This window comes from Callithrix jacchus, chromosome 12, assembly GCF_049354715.1.
Source record: "Callithrix jacchus isolate 240 chromosome 12, calJac240_pri, whole genome shotgun sequence".
Classification (NCBI taxonomy): domain Eukaryota; kingdom Metazoa; phylum Chordata; class Mammalia; order Primates; family Cebidae; genus Callithrix; species Callithrix jacchus.
In genome coordinates, this window is record NC_133513.1 from 84,194,125 (window position 1) to 84,215,933 (window position 21,809).

The 21,809-nt window shown below is 38.1% G+C and overlaps 2 protein-coding genes across 8 annotated transcripts in view; one reads left to right on the forward strand and one right to left on the reverse strand.

Moving 5' to 3' along the window:
- Positions 1–8,437, reverse strand: part of LOC144578706 (uncharacterized) — a 171,890-nt gene extending 163,453 nt beyond the window's left edge. For all 5 annotated transcript variants that reach the window (XR_013525001.1, XR_013524999.1, XR_013525000.1 and 2 more), the window contains exons 1-2: positions 7,939–8,437; positions 6,891–6,962 (exon numbers count right to left, since the gene is read on the reverse strand). Coding sequence is in view for 2 of the 5 variants with exons in the window: in XM_078346009.1 (XP_078202135.1) it covers positions 6,940–6,962; positions 7,939–8,356 (441 nt within the window). In the remaining 3 variants the exon portion in view is untranslated. The remainder of the gene's footprint in view (positions 1–6,890; positions 6,963–7,938) is intronic.
- Positions 7,541–21,809, forward strand: part of HECTD2 (HECT domain E3 ubiquitin protein ligase 2) — a 104,974-nt gene continuing 90,705 nt past the window's right edge. The window contains exon 1 of one of the 3 annotated variants that reach the window (XM_078346000.1): positions 7,541–7,712. Coding sequence is in view for 1 of the 3 variants with exons in the window: in XM_002756395.7 (XP_002756441.1) it covers positions 8,750–8,887 (138 nt within the window). In the remaining 2 variants the exon portion in view is untranslated. Of the gene's footprint in view, positions 7,713–7,949; positions 8,063–8,635; positions 8,888–21,809 lie in introns of those variants that run through there. The other 2 variants (XM_035268456.3, XM_002756395.7) reach the window with 2 other exon arrangements.

Genomic DNA, 21,809 nt, shown 5'->3' on the forward strand with positions numbered 1-21,809 from the left:
GCTACTCAGGAGACTGAGGCAGGAGAATTGCTTGAACTCATGGGGTGGAAGTTGCAATGAGCTGAGATCATGCCATTGCACTCTAGCCAAAAAACAAGAGTGAAACTCCATCTCAAATAATAATAATAATAATAATAATAATAATAAAATTAGATCCTTACCTCACACCATCTACAAAAATCAGGTCAGAATGGATTAAAGACTTAAATGTGAGACCTGAAATTGTAAAACCACTAGAAGAAAATATAGGGGAAAAGCTTCTTGAAAGAGGTCTTAGAAAGGAACATTTTGGCTATTATCACAAAAGTATAAGAAAGAGAAGCAAGTATAGATAAATGAGATTGCATCGAACTAAAAAGCTTCTGCATAGCAAAGGAAACAATCAACAGAGTGAAGAGGCAACCTATGCAGTAGGAAAAATTATTTACAAACCATGCATCTGATAAGGGGTTAATACATAAAATACGTAAGGAATTCAAACAACTCAATGGCAAAAAGACAAATAAACTGATTTTAAAGTGGGCAAAGGATCTGAAAAGACTTTTCTCAAAAGAAGACACACAAATGGCTAACAGGCATATTTAAAAATGTTCAACATCTCTAATCATCAGAGAAGTACAAATCAAAACCACATTGAGATATTGCCTCACACCTATTAGAACAGCTATTATAAAAAAGATAAAGGATAACAAGTGCTGGAGAGGATTTGGAGAAAAGAGAACCCTTATGCACTGTTGGTGGGAATGGAAATTGGTACAACCATTATGGAAAGTAATATAGAAGTTCCTCACTACCATATGATCCAAGAATCCCACTTCTATTAATAGATACACATGCAAAGGAAATGGAATCAGTATCTTAATATCTGCATTTTCATATTCATTACAGCATTATTTACAAAAGCCAAGAAATGAAATCAACCTAAGTGATGAATGAATGGACACACACACACACACACACACACACACACGGGAATGTCATTCAGCCTTTAAAAAGAAGGAAATCCTGTCACTTGGGACAAGGATGAACCCAAAGGATATTATGCTAAGTAAAATAAGCTAAGCACAAAAAGACAAATACTGCATGGATCCTCACTTATATGTGGAATCTAAAAATGTTAAACTCATAGAAGCAGAGAGTAGAAGGGTGGTTTCCATGGCCTGGGAGGCAGGAAAAATGGGGAGATGTTGGTTAAAAAGTAGAAAATTTCAGTTATGTAGGACAAATAATGCCTTTGTTTTGTGCTGTTATCATGGAATACTACAGAATGGGTAATTTATAAAGAACAGAAATGTACTGGCTCAAAGTTCTGGTGCCAGCATCTGATGAGGGTTTTCTTGCTGAGTTACTCCATTACAGAAGGCAGAACGGTGAGAAAGAGTGAGAGAGAGGCAAAAGAAGCCTAAACTCTTCTATAAGGAAACACACTCTCGGGATAACAAACCCACTCCTATAATAACAAATACACTCTTGTGATAAAAGCATCAATTCATACATGAAGACAGAGCCCTCATGGCCTACTTACCTCTTAAAAGTTTCATTACTACAATGGCGATTACGTTCATAGCACATGAACTCTAGGGGACACATTCGAACCATAAAAGATAAGTTCTGGAGATCTAATGAACAGCATGGTGACTAGAGCTAATAATACTATATTGTATACTTGAAATTTGCTAAGAGAGGTCTTAAATGCTCTCACCACATACAAAAAAAGGTAATTATATGAGGTAATAGAAATATTAGTTTGATTGTGGTAACTATTTCACAAGATACACATATTTCAGAGCATTGCATTGTATACCTCAAATCTATACAATTTTTATTTTTCAATTACACGTCAATAAAGCTAAAAAAAAAACTAAAAAGTAAATCAACTCCAATACCTGATGTGTTTAAAGAATACAAGATTTACTAAAATCTTTCCAGAATGCACCCTACTGATCAAAGCATGATTATAAAATAATATTAATAGTTGCCGAGTCCCCAAAAGCAGTCTCTGTGAAGCATTTAACGCTCACCCATTCAACAATCTTTGTTGAGCCTGAGGGCCAGGAAGTGTGCTAAAGACTAGGGATCATCTGTATATGTCCTTAAAAACCTCTAAAGGCAGAGAGTTATTACCCAAAGATGCTTAGATTGGATTTTCACCTCAGTAATAGCTGATTATTTCAGTTTCTCTAGAAGAAAATGTCCTGTTAGGATGCCGGACAACAGGGAGGCACTGAGTAGGCTTACAATAGCAGTCATTTATTAAGTGGCCAAATCTACTCTGGGTTTATAACGTCCCAAGTGGTACACAATTATAGGATAGCAAAATAAATAAAATGAACATTTATTCTTCCATAAACATTTATCGAACAGCTAGTCTATGCTTTGTGGAGAGAACAGAGATGAATCTGAACAGTTTACTAGAAATAATTCCTTAATTTGCCCATCTATGAAATGGGAATGAGTCCCTACTCTCCAGCAATACTAAAAGCAGGTTTCCGAGAAGAAGACATGAACAAATTCATGGAAAGTGCTTAGCACAGTCTCTAGTGCCTAGCAGTGCTCATTAAGTTGGATTCACTAAAATGCAGCATAGTTCACAAAGCACTTTTGCATGTTTTTTCATTTTCCACAACACTCATACAAGGTTAAGCAAATTAATTCAAATACAGTGATTTTGCCAGAACTACATAAATAGTTAAAAATTGGAAGAGCCAGGAGTAAAACCAATTTTCAGAATTCCAAATTTTATTCTAATACTATGAGTTGAAGTATAGAGGCATCTTTTCTAACTCTGAAGAAGAAAATTCATGTTTTTATAAAGGTTACTGTAATTCCTGAACTATTATTAATCATAGAATTGAGATAAGAAGATAGCTATTTTACTTGATTAAAGTTGTGCCTCAAACAACAGGTTAAACCAGTAGAATTTCAACCAATTGACAAGTTTGGGAATGAACTAAGACAAAAAACCATGGGTTTATATGTGTGTGTGTGTGTGTGTGTGTGTGTGTGTGCGCGCGCGCGCACTCATGCATGTGCACATACGTGCATACATTAAGTGTGACAGGAATTGTTTAGCTGTAAATGACAGAGAACTAATACGGATTTAAACAAGATAGGGATTCACTTGTGTCACATAAAAAGAAATGCAGATATGGGCAGTCCAAGCGCGTTTAGCAGTTCTATAGTTTCAGGACTGTTCCAGATTCCTTCTCTCTCTCCATCACCCTGTCCTTAGTGTTTTGACTTTCATCCTCATGCTTGCAGCCTCCTGGTATAAGATTGTAGCACCCTGTCCATATATCATATTTTCATTTCAGGAAGAATAAAGGTAGCAAATATTTTCCCTAAAATGTTCAGCTTACATCTCATTGGCTAGAATAATGTTATATGGTCACCCCTAGCCACAAGAAAGTCCAGAAAAGAAATCACTTTTATTTGAGCATACTGTTATGCCAAATTAAATCAGGGTACTCTTAGCAAGACAAAAGGTAAAAATGTATAGCAGTATATGCCATTCTGACTTGTTTGGATGACTTCAGCAGCTTTAGAATACACAAGTTAACTTAGACTGAAGAACAATTTAAATAGGTATGTCATGCATAGGATTTTTCTGATATGAGATTTGTTTTGTTGTTTTTCTTGATTTTGTGTAGAAAATGAATGTAAAATTGGGGTTAAATTTAGAAGGGTTATAAATATATCCAGGTTAGACTATTAAAATTTCACAGGTGGCATTTCTATAGAACTAGTTTATCAAGCAGAACTCTCTAATTAGCATTAGCACTAATTAGAACTTTTTAATTAGCATTTCCTTTGAAAATATCTAAAGAGGACATCCAAAACCAACTAGAAAACACATACAGCCACGTCATAAATTTGGTTTCACAACAAATGCAAATTCCTATGAAAACAATATTTAAAAAAGAAACAATAAAAAAGGAAGAAGTTTTTTTAGGCTTTTATCAGAGCTCTTTTAAACCTGTTCTCATTACTTTGGTGAACATTTGCTTACATATATTCTGAACAATGAGGTTAAGATACAAATGAGGCTCATTAATTAGTGAGCCACTAATTTGGACTTGATCTTTTACAGCTGAGATGCAGCTCTAAAATGTACTGTCCAATATGGCGGCCACTAGTCACATGTGGCTGTTCAAATATACCTTACATAACATGAACTAAAATTAAAAATTCAATTCCTCTGATAATAGATACATTTCAAGTGCCCAATAACTACATGAGGCAATTGGCTACCATATTGGACAGTGCAGATATAGATCATTTCTCCTGTTACGGAAAGTGCTACTGATAGCACTGCTCTAGAAGATTAAGATTTTAAAGAAGCAATATCAAGACCAAATCATCTGAATGAGTCTAGTCCATCACTCAGAGCATTTTTATAATTTATCTTTGGAAAAGATTTCAGAGCCCCTGTATAAACCACTTCAAGAAAACATTTTGTTTCCTTTCTTCTGAGTTTGCTGAGTGCCTCCTCAATAGCACACTCCAGGTAGTGGGGACTCAAGGAGTAATTAGATACAGTCTTTCCCATCCATGCCATGACTTATTAGGGAAACAAATAACTATGATGTATTATAACAGGTCTATAATGTATACAACATGATCTGGTAGCAGAAAGAAAGGAATGATTCTATTTAGGATATTAAGAAAATGCCTTCTTTTGAAAGAATTCAGAAGAATGCCACACTAGCATAAAGGGTTTGAAAGCGGAATTTTTAGCATAAAGGGTTTGAAAGACTACTACGGAATTTTAAAACAAAGGGCTGGCAAGAAATTATATATTTTGAAGAGGTCATTCTGGTGGCTGTTAGAGCAGGTAAGAAACTGAAGGCAAGACCAGTTGCCAGGCTACGGAAATAATCGGGGTTAGAGATGTTGAAGGCCTTGATTAGGTCAATGGCAATGGTCATGCAGACAGAGAACAGATTCAAGAGAAGTCTGATTAAAAATACAAAGCTTGATGATCACTCACTTTATTCTTCTTGGCTCTGTATAACATTGTGCAATTTTAAAAAACATCCTCTAAAGATTTATCACATCACTGGGGTTATTCTAAAGAATGAGTTACAAAGATTCAAAACAGTCTTTCAGAGTGTTCTATTTTTATAAAAACAATGGAAGAAACACTGTGTGGTGTGTGTGTGTGTGTGTGTAAATACAGGAGATTTGTAAAGATACAGAGCAAGGTCTTAGTGAATATCTAAAGTTTAACTCATTCTGCTAATCCATATTTTCAATATTTTTCCTGTAATGACAAAGCATCTTTTTTTTCTTTAATAAAGATTTTGTTTTGTTTTGTTTTGTTTTGTTTTGTTTTGTTTTGTTTTGTTTTGAGATGGAGTCTCACTCTGTTGCCCATGCTGGAGTGCAGTGGTATGATCTCAGCTCACTGCAACCTCCGCCTCCCGGGTTCAAGCAATTCTCCTACCTCAGCCTCCCCAGTAGCTGGGATTACAGGGGCCCACCAAAATGCCCACCTAATTTTTTTTTGTATGTAGAGACAGGCTTTCACCATGTTGGCCAAGCTAGTTTCAAACTACTAACCTCAAGTGAGCCACCTGCCTTGGCTCCCAAAGTTTTAGAATTACAGGCATGAGCCACTGTACCCAGCCAAATTATTTTTTAAAGAGTAATTTTAAAGATCCACAATCATTACACCTAAGAAAGAGTTCTAACAATCTTTTTAATTTGGTCAACATGGCTAAAATAAGTATATTTCCCTAAGTTTACTTTAGGACAACAGTCAGTTGAAATATATAAAAGATGTCTTTTTTAAAAAATAAGTTGCACTATTTCATGGCTATACCTAAATTAAGGTATTAGTGGTATAAACCATTCTTAGGTGACCTGTGCACCTATTTTGCTATTGTTTACATTAGTATTACTATAGGTAATTAAAATAGAAGTTATCTATTATTTCAACCTTCTATTACCTTGCAATTTTGTCTTTCTTTCTTTTTCTTCCAGGGAAATAATGAGTTCTCTAACCCTCACTCCCACCCTGCAAAACCCTATTCTCCATGGGTAAATTAATGAGCTCAGATTTTCCATCTGGACTTAGAAACATGATATGCTTCTTGTGCCACACTCCTAGTTTTTCCAAAGCGAATGAGTTTATACTTGGATACCCTCACTGTTGCACTTCCGACACTTGGCATAGCTAAAAATCACCTTCTCCATATCTCTGTACAGAATGGCCAGTGCTCTCTGTATGCCCTGCGTTACAACACTCTTTTCCCTCCTGGGTCTCCAGAAATACACTGATGGCAGCTGGTAATGTGTCTCTCAAGCACACCGCAAGTTCCCCCAGAGCTATCATTCTACAGCTTTCCAGCAGGCCCCATTCCCACCCTCCAACCCCCTCCTGGACTATGTATGAGGGAGGGATGAGGTGGTGTGATTGAGGACATTTATTTAATAAGAAGTAAAAGGAAACATGAACAAATTATCTTTTTTTTTTAATACAGAATTCACAAATGAATTACTCAGAATTTGTTAAGAAATGGGTTAATATCTACTCTGGCGCAGTAGCAGAAATTAACATTTCTGACTTGCCTTGTTTTGCCAATATTTAAGCATTTTGTTCTATTGAATGTGACTACATGTACAGACATACTTTTATTTAGTCTCACACATGAAAAAAGAAAGCAGAAGGTCTGTTATCCAAGTGGTTTCTCATCCAAGCATTTTTATAGCAAATTACTAAATCTAGTTGAAAACAATAGGAAAGAGGATACTTTTCCCTCTAGTATTTGTTCTATCAACCTAGACTTAGCAGCACAGAATATCTGGAATTGCAGTTAAAATCAAGGCTTCATTTTATAAAATAATAACAGTTGAATTGTTGCTGTATCAATGATCAGCATACAGACCTGTTAAAGCAGAAAATAGTGGTATGTTCCTCTCTATGGGATGAGCATTTCAGTAAAAAAGGAAAGAAAATCCTGAAAAAGAATTTAAGAAAAATATTAATAGAAAGGAGGAGGATGCTTCAAAGTAATTCCTGGATACATCATTTTCCCTCAATGCTAATTAGTAATGAAATACTTTTTGGCTGACTATATGGCACTATTTCTACACCTTTTGTTAATTAACAATAGGTGGCAACAACAATTATATTAAAGTAGAAAGCCTTTCTATAAATTAAAGTCAGATTTCATAATTTAGAAAGCAACATTGCTTGCTTCAGATCTACTTGTTACAAATTGTGGGTCTGAAAAACATGCAACCTCATCTCATATGCACCATAACTAGTACTTAGTTTTACTAATAACTCCAAATTATGTAAAACAATAGATACTCCCAAATCATCTTTGGGTTTGTTTCAGAGATATTTCTGGTTCTTATATTTGGACCTAGTTACTCAATCTAAAAATTCACTCCACCTCAAATAAAATAATGAAGGCACGGATTAAAAATCTGATAGACCTGAATATCGAAATTCCTTGCTTTTAATAGGCAATATAGCACATTCTTAGTCTCTCCCTCCTCCTAGATCAGCAGGTGTCTCTGCTGCTCCAGTAGACTGAGAAAAAGGAAAAGGAGAGGGCGACAACAAAGGAAAGTGTCTAGGTGTCCTGGTGGTGGAGGTGGAGGATATTTTAATTTCAATAATTAAAAACTCTCTTCTTCGGCTTTCAAGTTCTTACTCCTATTTCTAATGATTTGATTGAGGACTGTACAGCAGGGTTTGGGTACGTACATCTCTAACAAACAGAAAGGAACAAAGACGGGATGGATAGGAGGCAGCAAAGGGTTGCGAGGAGAGAGCAAAACGTAGGTGCGTGGGAACGGGAAAGGAGAGGCGGATTTGGCAGTCAAAGAGGGACATGAGGAACAGGAAGGGAAAGTGTGGCCTGGCCGTCCAATCCTGTGGGGGAAGAGGGAAGGTGGGGCCCACCACGTCGCACTCCTCCCCACCTTCAGGCTTTGCCGGTGTAGGTTGAGGCCCTCGAGGCTTGTACGAAAGGGTCGGTCGCTGAGCAGGAAAGGCTGTCTCCTCAGGCTGCGCAGGCTCAGGGCCGCCTCTCCTGGGCTCAAAAGGGTAGGCAAGCATAAGAGGGCAGAGGCCCAAAGGCTGGCAGCTTTGTGGGCGCCTGGGAGAAAAAGGCAAAAGGCCACCAGCCCAGACCCGCAGGGCGTTCGTCCGCGGGACTAGGCACCGCAGGCCAGAGCCGTCAGTAAAGGGTAGTCTGTGCTTACGTCCCGCCCTATTGGTACCACTCGGACACTCTATCCCCGCCCAACCCTTTGCAGGGCTCGACTTGTCTCCTTCAGTGCCCATCCCTAGTCTAGGTTCTCCTGCACTGCCCCGGTGCGGGAGTCCCCTCCTCGTCATCTCGGACGACCCTCTGCAAACAACATGGCGGCCGGGCGTCGACCGCGGCGCCTTCTCTCAGGGTTGATGAGGGCGGCTACTGCCTGCGCTCCCGAGCCGCGTCGCGCGAGCCCCGGGTGGGCGGGGGAGGCGGGAGCAAGAAACCTGTGGGCGCGGAGGGGAGCCGCGCCGCGGGGCTGTCGCGCGCGGGGGTGGTCGTGGGGGCGCGCGGCCTCGGGCTCGCGCCCAAAGGCGCGGGGGCGGAGTGGCGGCGGCGGCGGCGGCTGGTAGCGGCCGCCCAGAGCCCTCTCGCGGCCGCGGCGGCAGCAGCAACGCCAGCCCTTGCTACATTGAGGCCGCCGCCGCCGCCACTTGGCGCTGCCGCCGCCTGGCGCTCCCGCCGCCCGGCCCGACATGAGTGAGGCGGGTCGGGTACCCTCGCCCGCCACTCCGCTGGTGGTGGCGGCGGCCGCGCCTGAGGAGAGGAAAGGAAAGGAGCCGGAGCGCGAGAAGCTGCCGCCCATCGTGTCGGCAGGCGCCGGCGCGACCGCGGTAGGTGCTGGGCCGGGTCCGCCTGGCGCCCCGACGGCGGGAGTCGGGAGGGACGGCGGCAGGGCGAGGGGCTCCGGGAGGCCCGCGTCTCCCCTAGGGTCCCCCGGGCAGTGCAGGAAGACGCACCCAGGCCGCCCTTCCTTGGGCCGAAATATAAAGAGTTGTGCCTCGTGGACATCCCCGAACACTTCGGGAGCTACACCTTCCACCCTCGGGAAATGTTGGGGGTGGTCGGTGCCGCTGGATGTTTGGGTTATTTTCTAGGGCTTGGGCCCCCACTTTCTCGAAGAGCATGACCTGCGTCTTGAATCGGCATGATCTGTTGGATGAGCATAGGTGTCAGCAGGCGGGAGTGGGTTTTCCGCAGAGGTGCCTGCCTTCCTTGGAGGCGCGCAGATTTTTGTCTTTTTCCTCGCTTTTCTTTCCCTTCCCCCTTCAGATTAAGCAGGCTCTGCGGCGAGTTTCCGCTTAATTGTGACCTTTCCGTTGCTGTCAGGGTAGTGGGAGGTAGATGCATCAGTGATGGTTTTATTTTTCATATGGTACAGACATGTGACTCAGGTTGGGGGAGGCTTTTTGAACCTTTTATTTAAACTCAAGTTATCTAAGCTTGACAGGGATGATTTCCCAGCTGTATCTTCCTAAGGGTTATTTGGAGAGCGCTCTCAGGCTTCAAACTACATATTGCCAGATGATGTCATGGGGCAGCCCCCTCCCCCACTTTCCCTATTTTTACTGGTGGTGGTGACTGGTTAATTTGAAGCACAATTAAAAAAAATTAATCTCGGATTTTGCAATTTTTAATTTTGACATAATATTTAAGTACTTTTTGAAAGTTTGCTTTGATATATTTAAAGATCATGACTTGTCATGCAGTTGTGTGTGACAAAATAGTAAAAGTTTAGTGAACATTATACATTTTCTTTATTCCTACTTGCAATTCATTTCTTAAAACCTCCCTCTTAAAATGACTAAGAAGTTACCAAAATAGCTCACTCTTCGTTAAGTACTGTATTGGTGTTAGGAATAATGTTTGGATTCGGTAGGTTTTAAAAAATGTCTGAGGGCCGTGATAACTGGAAATTGTTAAAACAAGCTCTTTAAGTTAAATCAAGGCAGCAAATTGTGGGCTGTATGATACACATTTAAAAGGGTAGCTACAGTTGATTGGTAGATTAGAGCTGGGGTTAGGGATTACCCTGGGAAATGCTTTGAAGGAATTTGTCACCCAGCTGTTTGGAAACCTGGCTCTTGATGCCAGTACCTCAGGTTTTCAGATTTTTTATAGGAAGTTTTTAACTCACAGAATTCTAGCAGTTCATTTCTAAGTTGGTTGTTTAAAACAGTAAATGCATGTTCTTATAGAAACAGTTAAATGAGTAGATTTAGGTCCTCAAGCAAATGCTTTCCCAAAAACCTGTTTATCTCAGTGTAACTGAAAAAAATGCCATTTTGGAATAAAAATTTGCAAGTGTGGATGCAGGTCTACAGTTTGCTTTGGGATTTCAAGTTTTTCAGATTTTAGAAAGGTAATTGAGTGCATGTATGTTATTTAATACCCACAGTAAGGACCTAGCCAGTTCTCTCTAATCAAGCATATTAATAATTGCAGTGAAATGTATGTGTTCATGCTAAAGGGAACAAAGTCTGTAGCTTCAAGTCAGTTCAGGACAGGTGAATGTTTTTGCCTCTAAATGAGTTGCAAAAATATTTCAGTTTCAAGAATTTATAGGACTTTGAAATTGTAAATAGAGGATTATGGACTTGTACTACTAGACAAAGAGAATATATTCAAGAAAAAAATTTAAATTTTGAATTAAACTTTGAAAAGATGTAAGTTGGAATAGAAGAGGATAAAGATACATAGAAAAACTTGAGTATTTTTTTTTTAATTGAAACGGAGTCTTGCTGTGTCACCAGGCTGGAGTGCAGTGGCACGATCTCAGCTCACTGCAATCTCCACCTCCCAGGTTCAAGCCATTCTCCTGCCTCAGCCTCGCTTGTGCCTTATAAAGTCTTTTGGAGTCAGTACCACTGATTTTTTATGATAGCTAAAAAAAAACCAGAATTTATGACAGGATCTGTAGCAGAATATGTGTGTGTGTGTTTGTCAAAGAGAGACTTCAAAGCTACAATTCAGAGCTATAGCAGTGAAGAGCCTAAGTATAGAAAATCTGTGCTTGGTCCTTGGTGCATTCAAAGAATAAGAAATACAGGAGAACTGGGATGGTGATGGACTTTCACAGCAGCTAGAGAAGGCTATGGTATGTGTGGGGAGGGAAAGAAGGTCTTGGTGTGTGAGGTAGGTGGGCAGGGAAAGACAGCTTGTGGCCTCTTTAGTTGTTTTTCAGCCTCCTGTAGATTAAATAGAGCTCCTAGAGGTTTGCTTATGAACCTACTTGTCATCAATAACTTTTTCTTTGAGATATTCCAGTTATTATTCCTTTTTGCCCCAGCTTTATGGCTCTACCTGTCTACTTTGTGTTTATGACTCAATTCATGACCCTATAATAGTGACTTTTTCAGAAAATCATTGTATCATATTTATGAGAATGTGGAAACAATTGAATGTGACTGCTTACTAAAATAAATAGATCAGTTTACAGTGACCCTAATTAAGGTTGAAGAGTTTAGGTTGTATCCTGTATGTTAATAGAAAGGTAACAGGGGTGGGAAAAAGAATGCTGGAAAGGACAGTCCCAAAGTGTTTTATCCTAAGACTACCTAAGCATGAAGTCCATTCCAGGAGTCAGGAGGTACCTAACACAGAAGTTTCAAACCTGACTGGCCACAGAGTTACCTTGGTAGTACCTTAAAGTCCTGTTCTACATCTCACCCTAGAGTACCGGTTTTCAACCTTAGATGCACAGTAGAATTAACTGAGGAACCACCGCGGTGGCTCAAGCCTGTAATCCCAGCACTTTGGGAGGCCGAGGTGGGTGGATCATGAGGTCAAGAAATCGAGACCATCCTGGTCAACATGGTGAAACCCTGTCTCTACTAAAAATACAAAAAATTAGCTGGGCATGGTGGCGCGTGCCTGTAATCCCAGCTACTCAGGAGGCTGAGGCAGGAGAATTGGCTGAACCCAGGAGGCAGAGCTTGCAGTGAGCCGAGATCACGCCATTGCACTCCAGCCTGGGTAATAAGAGCGAAACTCCGTCTCAAAAAAAAAAAAAAAGAATTAACTGAGGAACTTTTAAAGCCATCATTATCCAGGCCCAAATGCAGGCTTTTTAATCAGTATTTCTGGGGATGTTGTTCAGGCATCTTTTTTTAATTTAATTCCCTGGGTATACTAAGATTGAAGTTTGAGACTATATGCTGAGTTAAAAGTTCCACGGGCAAGACGTAGGAATCTGTGTTTTGTAACTGCCCTCGCCCAAATCTACTTAGTTTGTGGAGCAGCATTTGAAATGGATTACTGACAGGCATGGATTAAGTGGATGAGACACAGCAGAAATCAGGCATGGTGGGTAATTGAAAGGAATGGCAGGTTACGTGGTTCTAGGTAAGGATGTTCAAGAGGCTCAGGATAGAGCCCTCAGAGACTTTCAGTGTTTGGATCTTGGCCTTGCTGCTGTAGAGAGGTGATGCAAAGTCCATGGAGTCAAGCAGAATAAAGAATTTGAAGTAGTGTATGGTTATGAAGGGCCGATGTTATGAATATTAAATTTACTGAGGTTGATGGATTGGAGTGGATTATTATAAATTAATTACTGATGTATTACAAATATTTTAAAAAGTGGTGAATGAGAAGGAAGAAAATGCTCAGAGGTGGGGCAGAAATAACAGGGGCTGTGAGGATGAATTTGACTATCTACTTCTATACCTGCAGGTGAACAGAAAAGAGAGTTTCTACATGGAGTAGGGTACCAGTACAGTGGGTTCCAGAAAGAGCTAGATTTGACTTAGGTCAGGGAGATGAAGAGAAATGGGAGGAAATTAGTTGAGAATTTTAAAGGGATGCTAGCCCATAATGAAAGATGAGGGGAAGAGCTTGAGGGTGAGCTTAAGTTGTGTGGAGAGGATTTGATGGAAAGTTCAGCAACAAGAATGAGAAGTTTGCTTATCAGGTGCGTGTAAATGGGGTTGATGGAGTCCCTGGGACAAAATGTAACTACCAATTATCGACCATCTGTTATGTTTAACTTTGTGCTAGGTGCTACAAAAAATGCAAAAACAAGGTTTTAAAAAATGGTATCTGCCTCAGGGTATACAGGGTTAACATATGAAAAGCAAAGCAATATATAAAAGCTAAAATGAGCCATAGAAACAATTTGTGCTATCGGAGATGAGAGAAAGGAGATCACTGTGTGCAGAACTATGAAGAAAGGCCTTGAAGTAAAGGTAATGATTGAGGCTGGCTGGCCATGAAAAATGATAGGGTTTGGATAGGCAGAAGAAAGTGGGCAAAGTAATCCAGTGAGGAAAACAACATGATCAAGGCTTAAAGGGAAAAATTAGCAAGTAATAAAGCGAACCCAATGGAAGCATGCTGGGAATTTGTGGGAGGGAAGAAAGATTGCATGCGGGCTGGAGCCAGATCACTAGGCAGAGAAGCTTAGACAGTTTTTTCTGTGGTTAGTGGGAAGCTATTGGAATTTCTGAAATAGAGGAACAACATAATGAAATTAGTGGTAGTGTATAGTTTAACTAGAGGAGAAAGGAGAAAGAAAGTGAAGGAAGGAGCATTGTAGCTCATACCTGAGGTGATGAGCACATCCACTAAGGTGGTGGCCATGGGACAGAGTGTAAGGGATGTAAGCATACATACTATACGGAACCTAACTAGACAGCAGAAAAGAAAGAGAAGAAAGATTAATAAAGGAAAAGGACTCTGAGGTTTCCAGGTGAGGTCAACAGCATCCCAAATTAGAGAGCAAAAGAGAGAGAGAGAGAGAGAGAGAGAGAAAATTGTGTGTGTGTGTGTGTGTACTTAACAACAATATGCCCAGCTAGGTATTTGGAACAATCTTACACGGAAAATCTTGTGCCCTTTGTTCATTATGTTCTAAACAAGAGGTAAGACGGGAAAGAATGAATGCTATGGTGATGATGTTTTAAGTAATTTAATAAACTACAGATATTACAACTATACAAAATAAGTGTTTATAACAATAATAGCTATTTATTGTGTGCCTACTTTGTGCTAAATATTTGCCATGTATTCTTTTATTTAGTTAAATAATGCAACCAAAAGCAATCACAACAACCCTTTGAGGAAGATATTTTCCCACTTCACAGAAAAGGAATCTGAGCAGGTTATGTGTACCCTGCTAAAGATTAAAATGGCTAGTCAAGGACAGAGGTTGCTTTATAACTGAGATGTTTCTGACTCATGTTCTTTGTCCAATTCTGAACTTTCTGTATCTGTGGTCATAGGTAATAGGGGCCATGTGGTACAAAGAAGCTGCAGTTATAGCAGTATTTCTAGTTTGAAAAAAATCATGTTGTCCAGTAACAAATTTGTTCAAATTTTTGTTACTAGAGATAGAACAATTACAGGAAAGATCTGTTCTGGGATATCTGATTTTTTTTATGGTGTGAATAAATTATTAAATTATATGTCAGATCAGTTTGATTGAAGCAAAATAGTCCAAGAAACTTAAGACATAAAAAGAGAGGGCTATGGCTGTATAAATACATATCCAGCATGTCTCTAAGTTTGAGTGGGTTGTAAAGTCTCTTTGTCAACTTTTTTTTAAACTACAAAGCCATAGTTTATTGCTTGCTTATTCTCCCCTTCATAAATAACCTGTTAGGACACAAATAATTTATAACTGTATTTAACAATTGGAGAAAAGTGGTTAGTATACATTGTGAACCAGAGAACCTCCAAAAAAGTCAAATATCTGTTTGAAACTCTCTGTCTATAAAATGGGGAAAATAATACTTGAGCCTACCTCCTAAGGTAGAAATGAAGTCTAAATTAATACACATAAAACATTTAGAAAAAAACCTTGTACAAAGTAAGCACTTAATGTTACATGAGATTATTAAAGTCATGTGGCACATAACAATGTTCCAGTCAATGACAGATCGCATAATCTAAACATATTTAAAGATGCCTTTTCTATGTTTAAGTATGTTTAGATGCACACTTACCATTGTGTTACAGTTCTCTACAGTATTCAGTACGGTAACATGCTCTATAGGTGTTTGTAGCCTATGAGCAATGAGCTATATCATATAACCTAGATGTGTAATAAGCTATACTATGTAGATTTGTATAAGTGCACTCTGTGATGTTTGCACAGCTACAAAGTTGTCTAACGAAGCATGTCTCAGAAAATATCCCCATTGTTAAGAGACACATGATTGTATTTCCAAACCAACATCTGTAGCTGAAAAGCCTTTTGTAAGCCAGCCAGCCCTTTCTACGCTACTCCTGTTCTGTGAATTTAATTCTTTTTTTCCACAGCCTTCTATATCAAGCCTTAGGTCCTGTATGTATTGCTTTTGCCTTTATAAACCTGTCTGACCCTCCACTGTCCCCCCGAAATCAGTTATTATCCTGCCCCTCCCAACCCCCAGAATTAAGGGATGTCTTACACTCTCTGAACTCTTTGGGGCTGATTTATGTCTCAGTTTGTATTAACTTCTTTTGAAGGGGAAAAGAAAGATCATTCAAAAGGTTTACAGCTGCTATTGCCAAGTAGCAACTTTTGGCATAGTGTTTGGAAATTAACTTTATTTTTAGTTAGAGATGAAGAAGAGTAGAGAAAGATCAACAGAAGATGAGTGAGGAAGTAGATGGAGCTGAGAAAGCTCTGAGAAGCTTTGATTTCCCTACTTTTTCTCCTTTTTTTTTTTTAAATAGTTTTATAGTTGCCTCTGAGTGAAGAATCCCTTCTTGTATGGTAAAATATTATACTGATGAGCTATATGAATAACTACTTGTTCTTAAGTTGAGATGTGTAACTTGGAGGATATCTGTGTGATATTCTAGTGAGCTATTGAAAATGTTTTTGAAATGAACAATTAAATGAGTATGCCTTTTAAAAATAGAAATTATTGAGATTTTACCAATTCAGCTGAATTGAAAAGTCAGTTTGAAATTTGAGTCTGCTTAATATATTTCAAATTAACTTGGTTTTGTTCTAGATGTTTTTGTTAAAAAGAAGAACAAGACTTAATTGGTTGAGAAATTTTGACTGCATCAAATTACACATTTTAATATTATTTTACTGTGGAAGCATAATGTATTCATGTATTTTTATCTTTTCCTATGTAATAAAATAAATGAATAAAATCTCTGATGCCACCTTGCTTTCCTAATGATAAATGAATACTGAAATTTCTGAGTCAGGACTAATGTTTTTAGGGCTAATTTTCAGCCATCTTATGATCAATTGCATTGATTTTTTGGCAGTGGGGGCAGGGACAAAATTTTGTTTCGGAATCCACATCCTTATTTCTTAGTCTTCATTTAAAGATATGATTTATATCACTTAAACCAACTTGGGCTGGTGCTATGTAGGTTGGGAGGGAAGTTTGCCCCTTGAAAGTAGCTGACTTTTCATATCTTAGTAGAAGGATGTATAACAAAGTTAGCATTTCTGATTTTATAAACTACCATCCTAACAGGAAACTGTGAAAAATACAAAAAGAGAAACAAAATATCTTTACCCAGTATCAGAACCTAATAGTGGACTCTAAGTTATATTGTTGCCTCCAGGATAGCCCTGACTGGTAGTTTCGGTCAGTTTAATAAAGATTGGTGAAGCAGGATTTCTTAAAATTTTCTGTTTTAATTTGAAACATATAAATATACTTTTATTTACCAGTCTTTTGACATAACCTTTGCTCAATATCTCAGGAAGCCACTCATTCTTTTGAAAAAGTAGTTTTTATATGCATCACAGATTTCTGGACTCATTGAGACTAAAGGGTGAATTTTGTAGACATAGGCATTCAATTTAAAATATTTTAATTCAGAAAAGTGTTTCATGTTGGAACAGTCAGCACTTACTCCTCTTTCAAGGACTGGGTAGAATGTGAAGAAAAATGCTGGTCTTCTAAAGCAACTTTTGGAGTAGAGAGGATGATCAAAATAAATTTTACCAGAATTTTGAATATAGTAAAACTTGTTAGTCAATTAAGAAGCAATTATGGAAAACCATGGTTATTCTTCTTATTGCCATTGGTAGAAAAATATGATAAAGAAATCAGAAATTTAAGATTCAGACTGTTCCTCAATAGAGGTTGAAAGTAGGAACTCATGTATTCAAATAAAATTTAAAATAAGGTTGAAAATATTTATGTTAATAGAACAGGGACTCTTAAGTATTTGTGTATTGCAATATTTTGAGATTATTTTATACTATAATTTTACATATCATTTGTGTGACTATATCATCAAAAAGACCATTGAAGCCCACGTAAGGGACTTGTGAAGTAAGATTTTTGATTAGTTGTTGTAATTACTACATAACATTTTTCTGCTGTTTGCAGTGTTTATTGAATTCGAGTATGTATGGTTAGCCTCTGCCTAGAGAATCAGGTCTGTTATTTATTATGCCAGGTTTAAATATGTTAAGTAGTTTTTTCCCTCAATGAATTCTTAGTGTTTTTCCCTATGTTCTCTGTTTGTACTTTTCTTCAATCTGGAACAGCTGGTTGAGTATCCTGCTAGTTTATTGTTCAACCCCCCCACCCAGCCCACTGTATGTAAGCTGGCCACATTCCAGGCCATCACTTTTAGTGTTCTCCTGTAGGACACATAGATAACGTTTACTAAACTTCTCACCAAGCCAGATGTAATAGCTGTGATCCAAATTTCAGGAGGTTTGTAAAATAATGTTCTTCAACATTTAGTGTAGTGTGGAGTTTGGTGTCATATTAATACCCAATAACTTCTTGATTTTATTCTCTAGTATTAATCAGTTTGCCATTGCACGAAGTGATGCCTGGTTTTTTTCTCATGAAAGTGTTAGGTTGTAAGATTTCTTTTGTGGAAGCTGATGTGGGGCAACTCCTGTTTTGAGGATTTACTTAAATCTATCAATTGTGAAAGTATACATGATTAATTTCATGTCATCTCAAGTATAAAGTTTCAAGAGCACAATTATTTTACAAACAAGAGATTTATTAGACCAAGGATTTTTTATGTTATTTAAGCTTTTCTAGTTACAAAAAAAAGAAAGAAAATCAGTTCACTCTGCCTTCTTTTGGCAAAAGAGAATTTATTGGAATGATGCACATGGATTGGAACCAGAAAACAAACAGGAACAGAGACTGGCTGTTTTTTGTGCCTCTGCTATTCTCTCTTAGCTAGTCAATCTTTTCTATATTCCTCTAAAATCTGGAAAGACCTCTGATTGACTTGCTAGGAAGCATCAGTGTCCAACATGCCAAGCCAACTAATACATGGCTACCCTAATTGCAGATGAGCTACCTCTTGGTCGAGTGCCTGTCCCTGCTCTAATCCACAGCCATTCCTGCACAAAGAATAATAGCAATGCTATGGGGACCATGAGTGGACAATTTAAATAGAACGGGACTTTAGATTTGGCAGCCATGATAATGTGCTTATCAGCTTTTCCTCAAACCTTTCCCTCTTCAGACTTTTTTCTCCATCAGTAAAGCTTCTGAGCCATCCCTGCTCATTGCTTTCATTTTCTAACTTCCCATTCATTTGTCAATTTATTTTTATAGTCCCTGCCACTACCATTACCCTAAATCTGTTGTCTCAGCTGTCCTTAAGATTTCATAATTGCCCATTTCAGTTAAGCACATTTTAGGCCTAACTATTCTTTATTATTTAACATTATTGACCATTTTTTTTCTTGAAACTTTATCCTCCCTTATTTTTAACACATCACTTTCTTCTGGATTTCTTATCTCTTTGGTCATTCATTTTTAATCTCCTTTGCCAGCTCACATCATATGTGCCAATATTTCCCACAGTTCTGTCCTTACATTATCAGGTGTACCCAATCTTCTGGCTTCCTTGGACCACATTGGAAGAAGAATTATCTTGTGTCACACATAAAATACACTAACACAAACTATGGCTGACGAGCTAAAAAAAAAACTTACATAAATTTTTTAAATGTTTTAAGAAAGTTTACAAATTTGGGTTGGGCTGCATTCAAGGCCATCCTAGGCTGCATGTGGCCTGTGGGCTGTGGGTTGGACAAGCTTGTTGTAGGTTTTCTATTGCTACATTACAATAACCCTGTTATAAAAATTTATAATTTTTTCATGCAAAGCATTCTTTTGCCTAGTGAGCATTGTTTCCTTTTTATAGTTACTCACAAATCATGTTGATATAACCCAGTCTAGAATTTTCTTCAAAGATGCCCTCTTCTATACAATAGGCATATATACAGTAGGCATATACAAAATATGACTATTCTTCTCAAATTTGAGGAAAGCATTTTACATTGTTCATTTCATTGACTTTATAATTGATGGGAGGGTTTGTTCATTCTCATTATGCTTCAGACTTACACCTGAAATAGCTGTTAACATTTTGTCATTGCTTGGCCCAGGCTGCCATTCTTCTTCATTCCCGGTTATTACTATCTCTGTTCAAATTTCATTTCTCCCAGTAGGCCTTGTTCAGCTTCCAGTATTCCTGTCCTTTATTCTGTTCCCTAGACTGCTACCTTAGTGATTTTTTTCTAAAATACAGATATGATCATGTCATTTCTTGCTACCATATTGGTTTTTTTTTTCTAAAATACAGATATGATCATATCATTTCTTGCTTAGAAGTCCTCAGTGATTTTTCCCTATATCTGTGCAGGATAGAATCTATACTCTGTAGCCTGAAGACCTCATAATATGGCCACTACCTACCTTTCTAGTCATATCTTGCTAGACCATTCTCCCTTTTGATTCTATATTCCAACTGCACTGCTCCCTAAATTCTACTGTTGCTTAATCTTAGATAACATTCATGACAGTTGCCAATGAAGAAATTCCCTTCGTGTGTTAAATTATTGTGGATATTTACTGTTAACAAAGGTCTGTTGCTGAGGGACTATTTATTATATAAGCATGGCTAACCTTATTTTACAAATTGTTTACTTTCTTATAACTTTCAAATTTGTGTGTCCAGTTTGGCATTTGTTCCCACGATTAAGATTTTCTGACAGAACAAAACATACAAATAAGCAAACTTAGCTCCAGTCGTTAATAAAATTCTTATTTAAGCATTCTAATATATATAATATGGAATTATTTACTTTTTCAAATATGTAGCCTGTTTAGATTTCATTTTCCTAATCAATACACTAGTTTTGTGTACTTGAATAAATTGCTTTAATTTACCAATATTATGCAATTATGTAATTTACTATTTTATAGAAAGATAATACGTATCACTGTCTTACCTCTCTTCAGTTTTCTCTCTTTGAGACTCTACATTATAAATCCACTAGACATTATAACTGATAGTTGTTGAAAAACTTAATTGAATTTTTAATTTTTATCGTTTGGAGATCCTGCAAGTGAACTAAGCAATATTCTTTGAGACCTCCTTTTATTAAGAAAAGGTGAAGGAAGGGGGAAGAAAAGAGAAGGAAATGTAAAGCTTCCCTGGATGGCTTAAGACATCAGAAGTTTCTCTAAAGTACAATTAGTTCTGCTTATGTAATTTTCTCTGGTTAAGTGAATTGTTCCTAAAGCGATTAAATTTAACTCATAAAAGCAGAGATTACAAAAATCATCCACAAATGGTTACTGTGAAAAAAGTCTGATGTGTTTAACACACCCACTGTCACATGGTAAGCCCTTAATTAGTGGCAGCTGCTAAAGTGAGAGACTGTAATATAAGTGTTAAGAATACAGATTTCAGCCGGGCACTGTGGCTTACGCCTGTAATCCAGCACTTTGGGAGGCCAAGGCGGGTGGATCACGAGGTCAAGAGATCAAGACCATCCTGGTCAACAAGGTGAAACCCCATCTCTACTAAAAATACAAAAATTAGCTGGACATGGTGGTGCACACCTGTAGTCCCAGCTACACGGGAGGCTGAGGCAGGAGAATTGCTTGAACCCAGGAGGCAGAGGTTGCGGTGAGCCAAGATCGTGCCATTGCACTCCAGTCTGGGTAACAACAGCAAAACGCCATCTCAATTAAAAATTAATTTAAAAAAAGAATACAGATTTCATGGTCCTTCAAACTGGAGTTTGAATCCTGGCTTCACATTTATCAGCTCTGTGAACATGGGCATGGTAATTCAATTTCCCCACCTATAAAATGGGGTGTAAATACATATGGGAATGTTATAATGTATTAAAGAAGCTACCGTAGTAGAAGGTATGTAACAAGTACTCAATAAATAATTTGTTTTCTAACACAGAAATATAAACCCAGACATTACTAAGCTGAAATCTAGCCAAGAATCAAGTAGAAGCAAAAACAAAACAAATTATAGTAAAATCTATGAACAAGCAAAGATGTCACACCAAAAAAATGCTTATGTTTCTTTACTTTACTCATGGAAGTGTCCCTCAGGTTCCCATTTAGTACACATTTCATCTCCATTGCTTGTTAGGTCACTTCAGGTGAGTCTCAGATAATTCCACTTTTCTTTCTGTGAAATAAAGGAATTAACTAATTTCTAAAAGTCTGTTAATTCCAGAGACTTTTTAATTCTATGTGTATAGTATCTGAAATTTATTGTCTTTGGGCTCCTTTATACTAATTTTTTAAAAAATAAATTTACTCTAAAGTATAGCACCTATGCACAAGATTCACTGTATGACAATCTCTGTGATGAATTTCATGTCCAGCATGAAGGGCCAATATTAGAACGATTATAATTTCAGTGGAACAGTTTAAATAAATTACAAGAATAAATAAGAATGATTGGTTTTGTAGAAATGTTGAACACTGGAAAAAGCTTCAGAAGCAAGTTATGATAGGCTACTCTGCAGTTATAAATTAGCCCCAAGTTTCAGTGTTT